At 40.1% G+C, this 12,445-nt stretch overlaps 1 protein-coding gene across 1 annotated transcript; it reads left to right on the forward strand.

The window, feature by feature from the left end:
• The first annotated feature begins 8,524 nt into the window (after positions 1-8,524).
• On the forward strand, positions 8,525-10,367 carry TKTL2 (transketolase like 2). Its single transcript, XM_029949604.1, is given in 8 exon segments — positions 8,525-8,712; positions 8,827-9,001; positions 9,003-9,186; positions 9,189-9,443; positions 9,446-9,511; positions 9,514-9,642; positions 9,645-9,780; positions 9,782-10,367. Coding segments are annotated over 8 exon segments (1,614 nt in total). The 5' UTR covers positions 8,525-8,629.
• Positions 10,368-12,445: the final 2,078 nt, after the last annotated feature.

Consider the following 12,445-nt stretch of genomic DNA (forward strand, 5'->3'; position numbering starts at 1 on the left):
GGCAAGTACGGTTCTCTAAAACCTCCCCGGGAACCAACACCGAGTCTTTTTATCCCGTGTTGGACTTTTCAGTTTTAGGCCCGCCGACAGCCTAAGGAGCTGTGGCGAGGAGCAGTGAGAGGGAGTTTCGGGCGTCGGTGACCTTGGCCCAGCGCCCAGTGTGAGGCGTGGCATTTGAGCTGGGCTCGCCGGTGCTAGGCGCTGCTGGCTAGTGGCGTCCCAGGCCCGAGTGCGGACCTCGAACATCGTCTGCTCTGGTGCACACACCGCTCCCCCCCACCGCCCCCGCTCCCCCTACACCTGAATGGCCTCTTAGGAGGCCGTCCTCGTGGAGGTTCCAGCCTCACTGAGGTTGGCTGCCTCCCGGTTAGACTGTTAGGAGATGGCACACGTCCTAGTGTGGCAAAAGGCCCTCTGCTCACCTAAGTTACCTTGACCAAGGCTTTTTCCCCATTGAGTCTTTGTTCACCCATTAAGGGCCCTTTCTACATATTCAAGATTCCTTCCAACTAGTTTTTCTGTTTTCTTCTCCCAGTGTTTATGGGTCTTTTACGTGTATTCTGTTAGGATTCCACAGACTGTAATTCAACAAATACTTGTCTCCTGTGTGCCAGGCTTTGGAAATACTCCCCAACAGTACTCTTGCTAACACTCAGCTCATATTCCAGTGCAATGTGTTAGTAAATTAGCTAATTATTAATTCATTAATATATACAATTATTTTTTATCTCAAAGAGTATAATGACTCTGAAGAAAATAAAGATGGTGGGGTAAAGGAAAGCTGTTTTATACGTGATTGTCTCTTAAATCCTCTTTTGAAAATGGGAGTGGAACAGAGACTGATAGTAAAGAAAAATAATTATTCAAGAGGCTTGCTAAAGCATGGTAAGGCGGGCTTTATTTAAGAGGGAGGCCTTTGCCAGTGTAAGGATCACTGCATTGGAGGCTTTCAGTGGGGGATACAGCTTGGTCAACTGGGAATTTATAGCCAAGGATCAGGGTGAGGGTTCATGGATGGAAAATTACTAAGAGGAAACATCAGGGGTATGAGGGCATTCTGGCTACACCAACTTTCCAAGGTTATTGCCTTAGTGAGTGCAGGGTGTTCCGACATCACCTGGAAGATGGTGGAGGATCAGGAGCCTGCTTAGATACAAATATCAAGGTTGATCAGATATGGAGGATTGGGGATTCTGGCTGGACTGATTTTCTTGCTATAATTGGACAATGCAAAGAAGAACAGGAAATCTAAAATTCCAGGCCTAGATAAAAGTAGTTTGAGGAGCCTGAGTAGACTTTGGTCCAGGAGAGAATCTTGCCACTTAATGAAAAGAGAAAACTAAGCATGGGAAGAAACCGTAGGCAAAATGAAGTCGGATGTGCCTAGATATGTGTGTGTAGATATATATATTTAATCAACAAATATATCCATTTAAAAACATATAGATTAGGGGCACCTTGGTGGCTCAGTCAGTTAAGCGTCGGACTTCAGCTCAGGTTATGATCTCATGGTTTGCGGGTTTAAGCCCCGCATCGCGGGCTCTGTGCTGACAGCTCAGAGCCTGGAGCCTGTTTCAATTCTGTGTCTCCCTCTCTCTGTGCTTCTCTCCCACTCGTGCTCTGTCTCTCTCTCTCAAAAATAAATAAACATTAAAAAAAATATAGACAGATAGATAAATAGACTGATAGATTAAATTGTAAATAAAAATTTGTAACCAGATGGTCTATGAATCTAGGGACAAGGCATTTTCATATGGCTCTTAAGTGTGTGAAAGTGCATTTTGTGTGAATCTACACCATGAAGGTCACCCTTGCAATATAGGCTATAGAGACATTAATCTATTGATGACTGCAGTTAATCCAAAACATTTACACTTTATTTCTGTGCTCTAACCATTTCCTAGGACACAACTTATGCCCTCCCTACCCCATTCCCTGAGTCCAGCCCAGTTCCAGTCAGCTTCCTGAGATCTATGTTACCACCAATTCGATAAGCATTTGATTCTTATTCTGGCTCTTTCACCTGTTACTAATTGTTTACCGATCACATAATCTATTCCAGCTCCTACCTCATTCCTAAATTTTGAATTGCCAACAACTATACAAACCATATGTTCTGAGATTATTTTTTCATTTTAATTTGGGTTTTGAAAATAAAGGACTTAATGTTTTCCCTATTCAGACTCAACCACTAAATAATATTGATTATGGGCAAGACACCATGTCCAAAATATTCTGTAGCTTATTTTTAACAATATATCTTATTTTTAATGTATATCATATATCTTATTTTTAATACATCATATATAATATATCTAATATGTGTATATATTATTTTTAAAGTAATTTCTTATCCTTGTGATTTGTCACCATATTCTTCCCCAACTTGCTTGAATATATATTGTGCTCATTTAAAATTATTGGTTCATCTCTTCTAATCAGTGTATTTAATGTGGCATGTGTTGTTCAATTTAATTATTTTTAAAAATTTTTTGATGTTTATTAATTTTTTTAGAGAGACCAGGTGCGAGTGGGGGAGGGGCAGAAAGAGAGAGGGAGACACAGAATCCGAAGCAGACTCCAAACTCCAGGCTCTGAGCTGTCAGCCCAGAGCCTGATGTGGGGCTCAAACTCACAGAGCATGAAATCGTGACCTGAGCCAAAGCTGGACGCTTAACTGACTGAACCACCCAGGCGCCCCAAATTTATTTTTTTTTTAATTCTTTTCTAGCACATGTACTCCTCAAGTATGTCTTTTTTTTGACCCTGTGGCATCACATTTCACTGATGGAATCAGCTCTCCTATCTTGTAATATGTATTGGGGAAATGCTGAAAGTCATATTCTTAAATGTGTTTTTCTTGGAAAAGTTGAGAACAAACAGGGTCAAGTCTCAGGAGAAAGAGCTCCAGGGACAGCCGAACCTTTGCTGACAGGAGCACGGGAAGAGCGAAGGTGCGAGAGGTTGGCCTTCTCACACCCATTTTCCTCAGCTCCTTATATCAGCGGGGCTCTGTCTTCTCTGCCAGTGTCTCAGCCTGTCGGGAGGCCACTGATGTGCCACGTTCCGGAAGGTGAAGTAAGAGAGACACGACCTGCAGTGACAGGCTCTCCAGATCCTCCCCAGTGCCACAGCTGTCCTCTTCCCCGGCGACTGCTGTGTCCCCTGCCCGCCTCCCAGCCCGTCACTAGTCACTCGCTAGTTCCCATCCCCCGTGAGGGTTCTCCCAGTTGTGATTTTACTTCCAACTGCCATTTCCTTCCTGTTTCGGCTGCTTTTTATTTTTCAGGGTTGATTTAGGAGTAGGCCTTTGCTATTTTATCATTTTATCCTACTTATTTTTAGAAGTACTGATTATATTAGTAAAATTAGTCTTTGTTTAATATAGGATGTAATTTTCCTCTTGACTTGTTTGTGACAGTGTTTGTGGGAGAGAAATTATAAAATGTCTTTTAATAGGGAGTTATGTAAATGGTTTATAGATGCCCCTTGTACCAAGGACCTTCTTGTCTTTACCTTTACAGCAGGCTGGGATCTCGTAACTCAAAAGCCTGATGGTGACAAACTCAAAATTTAATGCATCCAATTGTTTGAAACATAGTTCCCCAAAAGGAGATTTCTAGCCATTTAGGGCCTCCTTGCTTTGTATACCCAAGCCTCACCCAACATCTGTTAGCCATAGGTAAGATAAATCCTGTGTCTGTAAGGACCCCAAGCTATCCCATCCTTCAGAGTTCTTGGGCTTAGAGTCTCCCCACATGCTGGCCATTGACAACACCTAGACACCCCTTCACCAAATCCGCCCTCTAATCCCTCTGTCCCCACTTCTTGGTGGGAATCTTAGACTCCAAAGTCTTCTGGGGTCAGAGTGGTAATGTCACTGTGTGAAAGGCAATAGAGTATGGTGCAGTTTGGGCTATAGTTATCTGGAAATGATCTGCCCCATATAAGGGGCATATAAAATAACAGCGGGAGGCTATGAGCAGGTAACTGGAGTAAGACTTACCCTCCAGCCATAAACAACTAGAAAACTAAACAAACTGTACACGTTTTCATAGATTGGAAAACAGCCCAGAACTGTTATCCCTAAAGAAGGGAAACAAATGAAGTGAGCCATATCATCTTCCTGGAGGCCCTTTCCAGACAGCATTAGAGGGAAGACTATCTTACGCAGAGCAAGCCAGTCTTGTGGAGGTAAGGGAAGAGAGACAGGAGCTCCAGAGGGCTGAATTAGCTAGAATTTTGGAGGGAGTGTGCTTGCGAGAAGGAAAATGTCTGGAGAAAGACCTCCAAACATCTCCAAAGGTGTATCCTTGCATAAGGTAGATTTCTAAAATGCCAGGCAAGGGACAACTTGGGGGCAATAAATCAAATAGTTCCCAGAGCCAACAGGGCTGAGACATACCTGAGTCTTGACCAACCAGGTACATTCAGGGCGCTCAGTGGAGAACCCCCAGAGAGGCTAGGCTTTTGTGGGAACCAAACTAACCTCAGAGTGAAGGATATTCTATATCTATCCACCTTAACAAACTTAAAATTCGTAAGATTACCAGGCTGCCTGGTAGAACAAACTCCAACTTTCTTTTAAAGACTTTAACAAAGTAAAATCTAGCACTGCAGAATAATAATAAATTACTAGCTATTTCGAAAAGCAGAACAGAAAAAAAAATCAGTCATTAAAAACAGATTAAAAAGACAGAGATAATTAAGCTTAGCAGAGAAGCACTCTATTTTTCCCCAACTTGACTGAGATATAATTGAAAAAATTGTATAAGTTTAAGGTATACAATGTAATAATTTAATACACTGTATATAATGTGAAATGATTACCACAGTAAGGCTAGGGCTTACTTTCCTAAATAGGTTATTGTCTGCTCCCTCCTCCCCCAAATAAGAATTCTATAAACTATGGGAAATGTATGATAGGCAATAATAGCACCAGCCATGATTTTCAAAACAATAATTCCAGCAAACAGAGTACCAAGAATTTTACGGCCTTAAACCCAAGAATATTTTCCTCACTCGCTCTGTAGTCAGCCTCCTAAACTAACCAGATTCAAACAAAGGAAGAAAAAAGATGAAGTCAGCATTTGTGGTTTTCTTTTATGTAATCCCATTTGACAAAATTCAACAGTTCAGATATCCGGGAAACATCCATTTTCCTAACCTCTAAATAACGAGTAACTCGCTCTCACATAACAAAAATGTGTAGTTTTACAAACCGGGGTAGAGCTCCTCAGTGATCAGTATGTACGCTTTATTTTCTCTCCTGCAGGCTGGTCGGCTCCACTTACTAGTTCCGCCACTTTAATTTTCCCTCCGTAGCTATTTGTACAAGCGATCCTCCTAGGTTTTATTTTCATTCGACGACGTATGCACTATAACAAATACTTCTCCATACCATAAGAAAAGACTCATAGTACAAATTGTAAACAAATGTAAAACAATATATTTTATTTACATTTAACATTCTTTGAATCAGGGGTCAAAACCAGCAGCCTGAAGATACATTTTTTGGTTTCCATGGATTTTTTTTTTTTTGTCCAACAAAATGTTCACAATTTTTTCAAATTTCAGTGTCTTTAGGTGGGTTTATAGTCTCCAGTTTGTCATGACCACTCCAATGCTCTTGTTTTATATCCAACATTCATGTACTGTTCATGGTACCTCCTAGCCCATGAGCCACTTGAGTTTGCCAATCGCTGCTGTGTGTGAATAAGCCAAAATTAATAAATAATTTCCTCCTATTTCAGAAGACTTTTGACTATCTCCCAAAATTACTTCTAAAATGAGTGATGGACTTTTACGAACACAACTGAATTTTTAACATGTTGGCTTAAATTTTTTGGCAGGCCTTTTGTCAGTAATAGCCACTTCTAAATGGAGAAAATAGAATGTGGTATCATTGCTTTGATTTATTTGACTAAATTGTGTTCACAGTCACATTGAGTGGTTTTGCAAAATCAAAGTACTTTATACTTCTATTGTTACTTTCAATTGTATATTTTAAAAGATTATAGTGCTTAAAGAAAATATTAATAATTTATATATAACTTTCCAGACTTCCTTTTAAAAAATCTCAGAAACCTTTAAAATATTTTATAGATAATTTATAAATTATTATTTGCTATATCATATAAAAATCCACACAGTCTCATTGAATGACAAGGGGAAATTCACAAAAGTGAATTTGAAGTATTAAATCTTCAAAACCACATAGTTTTCTTAACAAAACTGACCTATACTTATGTTAATAACTTTCTATTTAATACTCTGGGAAATAGTTGTGCAATATTTTCAAATGAATGGAAAAATTGAGGAACGTGAAAAGAAATGTTAAGTAGTTCCTAAATATCCCATGTTTTTTCATGTGAATGCGGCCTCATAGATCATTTTTATGCTATGTTGTTTACCAGTTGTTTGGATTTATTAGAGCTCTCTTCATCCAAAATAATGGTGAGCTACCTTTGTTTGTATTCATTGCTTTCCTGTCTGACACTACCAGTGTGCTGGTATGATGCTCTGAAAACTTTTTTCTCTAATTCCCATATTTACTCTCAACCCTAGTCAACTCTGTTTTTATTTTGTCTTCCTTTATTTGTCTAAAAAAGATAAACAAACATTAACTTGCGAAGAGAATGGGGAGAATGAATCCACAATGACCTTAAGGACTTTTCCAACTCCAACATTCCTTCAGCAAATCTTAAGAGCTAGTTCATATCATACCATTATGGTTTACTCTAATATGTACCCTTTAAAATTAAAATGACAGAATTAGCTCAAGTGGCAAATAATATTTAAAGTGTTTATCTCAGAGGGGTGCCTGGGTGGCATAGTCAATTAGCATCTGACTCCAACTCAGATCATGGTCTGTCTCACGGTTTGTGAGTTCAAGCCCCTTGTAGGGCACATACTGACAGCTCAGAGCCTGGAGACTACTTAGGAGTCTGTGACTCCCTCTCTCTGCCCATCTCGTGTTCTCTCTCTCTCCCACCCCTCAAAATAAATAAACATTAAAAATTAATTACGAATAAATAACTAAATAAAATGTTTATCTGAGATATAATGTAAGAGAGGTATGAAGAGTAAAGCAGCGAGACTGCCCTGAATTAGTTGTTTACAACCTTAGTGGATAATGATCTGGGGAGCATTTAAAATGACTGATACCTTTATCCATCACGCAGAAATTATGATTTAATTTGTTTGGAATGCAGCCTGGACATGAGGTTTCAAACAACTCTCCAGATGATTCTAAACTACAACCAATATTAAGAACCACCCATCTTAAAGTCTATCTGCAGTTTATCTGTTCTTAACTTTGACTAAACATTAGAATCAACAAGTGTATTAAATAATATATAGCCTCCCAGACTCTATTCCCACACATTCTAATTACTCCGTTTGGGGTGGACCCAATATTGTTTTGTTGTCGTGTTGTTCCCTATGTCATGATTTTAATATAGAATCAATGTTAAGTACTATTACTCAAGAATCAAGATGCTTACCATGGCAGCATGAAAAAGGATATACTGTCATACTTCTGTTTTTCTGATGACACACAATGACCCTCATCTGCTAGAAGAGCTCAGTGTCACAAATTTAGTTTTATAATTAATGTCAGTAAATTCATTTTATATTAAAAATTACTCAAAGCGGGGCACCTGCTAGCTCAGTCAGTTAAGCCAGGGACTGATTTCCTCTCAGGTCATGATTTCACCATGTGTGAGTTCAAGTCCCCCGTCATGCTCCCTGCTAACAGGAAGGAGCTTGCTTAGGATTCTTTCTGTTCTTCCCCTACTTGTCCTCTCTATGTTTCAAAATGAGTAAATAAACTTAAAACATATCACTCACAGTAACGTAGTGTGTTAGGGCGCACTGGGAACGTTGCACTACTAGATACTCTGCCACTGAGTGGTTTTTAATCTGTTCTTCCTGCAACTTTTGGCCAAATAAGCCATTGCACTTCTATGAGTCAGAGACAGAATTTTCAGTTGTTCTGAGAAAGCCTCTGCTGGCATATGTTACCATACTGGTTAGATTGAAAGTGACTTTGGGTCATTTCTATTAACGCCCAGTTATAAAGCAGTGGGGAAATCCTGAATATACGCAGGAGGCGTTAAAAGAAAAACACAACCTCATCAATTTCTCCATATAACACATGGAAACGAGAATGATCCCTTTTGAATTTTTAACATGAAGAAAGGTATAAAGAACTTGTAACTATTTTTAATAATGTTGAACATGTAAGTGACAAAATTAATAGAAAAAATACATTGCACTGAGTGCAGAAGGTCACAGCGGTGCATGGAAGGAGAATAAGGGGTGCACAGCAGCCCCTGAATCTTGAGACAAAGCCTCTCTTCCCGCGACTCTCATTGGCGGTGCTCACTTCCTGGAAGAGGCGGCGCCAGGGGCTGAGGTCACGTCACAGACCAGTGACAGGGGCACAAGCCCCATTTGCTCTGAGGGAACTGATGAGCATACTGTCCTGGTCAGCAACTGCAAGCCTGATGGGAACACAGTGCAGATGCTGCGAGACATGGCCTACAGCTTGTGAACCCATTTCATCAGGGCCACATGCGTATCCAGCGCTAGCCATCCCACGTCATGCTGCAGCGCAGCCAAGATCATGTCCGCGCTCTCCTTCCACACCATGAGGTATAAACAGGAAGACCCAGGACACCCTGACAACGACTGATTCATTCTCTCAAAGGGCCATGCTGCTCCAGTCCTCTCTGCCACTTGGGCAGAGGTGGGCAACATCAGCGAATCTGACTTGCTGAGCCTGAGGCTGATTCACTGTGACTCGGCCGGACATCCCACCTCAAGAGTGCCGTTTGTTGATATGGCAACAGGATCACTGGGGCAAGGATTAGATGCTGTGTGTGGAATGACTTATACTGGCAAGTACTTGGACAAAGCCAGCTACCAGGTGTTCTGCTTTCTAGGGGATGGCGAATCCTCAGAAGGCTTTGGGGAGGTTTTGGACTGTGCTTCTCACATTGTACAATTTAGACAATCTGGTGGCAGTCTTAGACGTGAACCGCTTAGGACAAAGTGGAGTCACACTTCTTAGGCACCGCACAGACATCTATCAGAATTGCTGTGAAGTCTTTGGGTGGAATACTTACCTAGTGGATGTCTATGATGTGGAGGGGTTATGCCAAGAGTTTTGGCAAACGACTGAAAGAAAAACAAGCCCACTGCCATAGTTGCAAAGACCTTCAAGGGCCAGGGTATTCCAAATATTGAGGATGCGGAAAATTGGCATGGAAAGCCAATGCCAAAAGAAAGAGTAGATGCAATCATCGAATTAATTGAGAGTCAGATACAGACCAACAGGAATCTCATACCAAAACCTCCCATTGAAGACTCACCTCAAATCAGCATCAGGAATAGAAAAATGACCTGTCTGCCTGGTTGTGTACTTGGCTACAAGTTAGCTACAGGAAAGCATCTGGTTTGGCTTTGGCGAAACTAGGCCATGCAAATGAAAGAGTTATTGTTCCGGATGTAACACAAAAAACTCCACCTTTTCCAAGATATTCAATAAAGAGCACCCTGAGCATTCTATTGAGTGTTTTATTGCTGAACAAAACATGATGGGTGTGACAGTAGTCTATGTCACATGTGGTTGAACCATTGCTTTGGTAGTACCTTTGCTGCCTTTTTGACCAGAGCATTCGATCAGATAAGGATGGGAGCCATATCTCAAACCAAAATCAATCTCATTGGTTCCCCCGTGGGGTATCCATTGATAAAGATAGACCCCCCCCCCGCCGATGGCCCTGGAAGATCTAGCCATGTTCTGAAGTATTCCCAACTGTACCAGTTTCTATCCAAGTGATGCCATTTCCACAGAGCATGCTCTTTATCTGGCTGCCAATACCAAAGGAATGTGCTTCATTCAGACCAGCCAACCAGAAACTTCAGTTATTTATACCCCACAAGAAAATTTTGAGATAGGACAGGCCAAGGTCATCCACCAGAGTGTCAGTGACAAAGTCACAGTTATTGGAGCTGGAGTTACTCTGCATCAAGCCTTAGCAGCTGCTGACAGTCTTTCTCAACAAGGTATTTCTATCCATGTCATTGACCAATTTACCATTAAACCCTTGGATGCTGCCAACATCATCTCCAATGCCAAATCTACAGGCGGCCGGATTATCACAGTGGAGGATCACCAACAGGAAGGTGGCATTGGAGAAGCTGTATGTGGAGCTGCGTCTGGGGAGCCTGACACCCTTGTTCATCAGCCGGCAGTGTCAAAAGTGCCTCAAAGTGGAAAACCTGGCGAATTGCTGGATAAGTTTGGTATCAGTGCCAGACACATCATAGCAGCTGTGAAAAATATTTTAATGAACTAGCAGCTGATTTCTTAAGTCTGTTGGCTGGCTTTGCTTTTATCTTAAAACACTGGCATCTTTATATTACATTCATGATTCTTGTTACCAAACCATCATTTATATCTATGCCATTGTGCTTTTTTTAAGAGAGAGACACTGAACACTTTTCTTCATTCCTAATTCTTTCTGTTAAACTGACACTATATATACAGATGTTGCTCTCATTTTTTAATCGTTAAAGTAGGTTATAGCATTTTGAGTAACAGAATAACAAACAAAACAACCACCTCAAAGTTTTCTGGAAGACTACAAATATCTGGATTGATAATCAACATAGAGGTAACAGTTCTGCAAATGTGTACAATTTCCTTGTCAGGAAAAACAAAAATAAAAAATAAAAAACAAAAAAACCCTGAATTTAATTGTACACTTCAGTAGTCCAGGTTTTGAAGCAAGTTCTAGCTTTTATGGAATGTTATTCTATCTGAAGCTTCCTGGACAATGTTTGACTGCAATTGCCTGAAATTTCCTCTGATGTCTGCCTCATCTTTCATCTACCATTTAGAAGCTGTGGAGTGCACTAAATGCTCGTGTGATGTACTGGACTGCATGTGGTGACTGTTCCACAAAGAGATGAAAGCATAACTCGTTCTAGTCTGCATCCCACACTGTTCTGTGAGGTTTCAGAAAGGTTTAATTTTCCCTAACTTGATTATATTCATCTAAGGATACTAACATCAATGCCATAAAGTACTGAAAAACCAGCAGCTTTATTTAGGCACCATGCATGTGTGATTTGGCTTCTCCTTGGTATTCTGTCTAAATCAGAAGGAGAAAGAAGCATATCCCCCAATAGGAAACCTGGAAGAAGATCCAAGCTGTAGGTAGCTCACCAGAGCACAATGTGTGGACTAAAATGCCATCTCTTAAGTAGGCCCCTTACTATTAGCTATAAAAACATAAATTATTTGGTTGGAATATAAGAAAAAAGTAGCAGTCAGATAAACTCAAGGGAAACCTGAGGTCCAAAACTGAAATTAAAGTCACTTTGGTATATCAGGTAATTTTACATTTTTAATGCTTTCACTAAGAGCCCTCAATAAGTTCTTTGGGGACATCACCACTTTGTGTCAGGAATTGTTCTAGAAGGTAGGGTAGCGATAAAAAAAAATACTAACCTGGGAATCAGAGAGATCTGGGGCTGCCTATTTTCCTGGTGCCTTTTTTCTTTGAGCATGTCCTGGTTTCTTCTTTTGGAAATTGATCATGATAATTGCTCCGTTTATTTCATAGGATTTAAAAATTACTTTGTAAAATTAAAAAGTTGCTATAAGATCACTGTAGAAATTTAGAAACTACAAATGAGGGGGGGGGGGGAAATTACCTCATTTATTTCACTAAAACCAAAATCCATTTGGTTGTACTTCCCACATGGAATCTATAACTGGATCTTCCATCTAGTCATTCCGATATAGTAATTAATGTCAGTCAAACATAAAAATCTGTGAATGGGGTACTACTGAAAAATAGTCTCCATCTCTAATTTTTTCAAAATTTAGAGATAACACTGATTCTGACACACAACAAAATAAATTGCTAATGCAAAATTGCTTGTTATAATTTGCAGATACTAAGAAGGAGCTTCAGTTTTTATGGCTTAAACATAACTGTGGGATGCAAAATGATCTGTTTCCAACTTTACGTGCATAAACACACCTTTAATAATGACAATAGATCAGAGTTTTTTTGTGGGATTTTGGGGGGGGGGGTTTGTTTTGTTTTGTTTTGTTTTGTTTTTTATAATAACTAATGGGATCCCAGAGACTACCAGAAATATTTCTTTATAAGAAGACAGGGAAAGCTTTGTGAATCTTTCCTATTACTTGCAAATAATAGGAGGTAGTGGCTGATATTTAGTTATCCACGCTTACCGAACTGTACAGGAACTACTACATTCTACAGGGCGCAGTCAGAGAGGGTCTGGTTTTGGGGGGTTGAGAAGTATTGGTGGACATTACTATCACGATATTTAAGGAGGTCATGCAATATTTTTGTGATGGGGGAAGCTGTTTTAATAAGTGAAAATGACTTGAAGTGTT

The sequence above is a fragment of the Suricata suricatta genome, chromosome 1 (genome assembly GCF_006229205.1).
Source record: "Suricata suricatta isolate VVHF042 chromosome 1, meerkat_22Aug2017_6uvM2_HiC, whole genome shotgun sequence".
NCBI lineage: Eukaryota > Metazoa > Chordata > Mammalia > Carnivora > Herpestidae > Suricata > Suricata suricatta.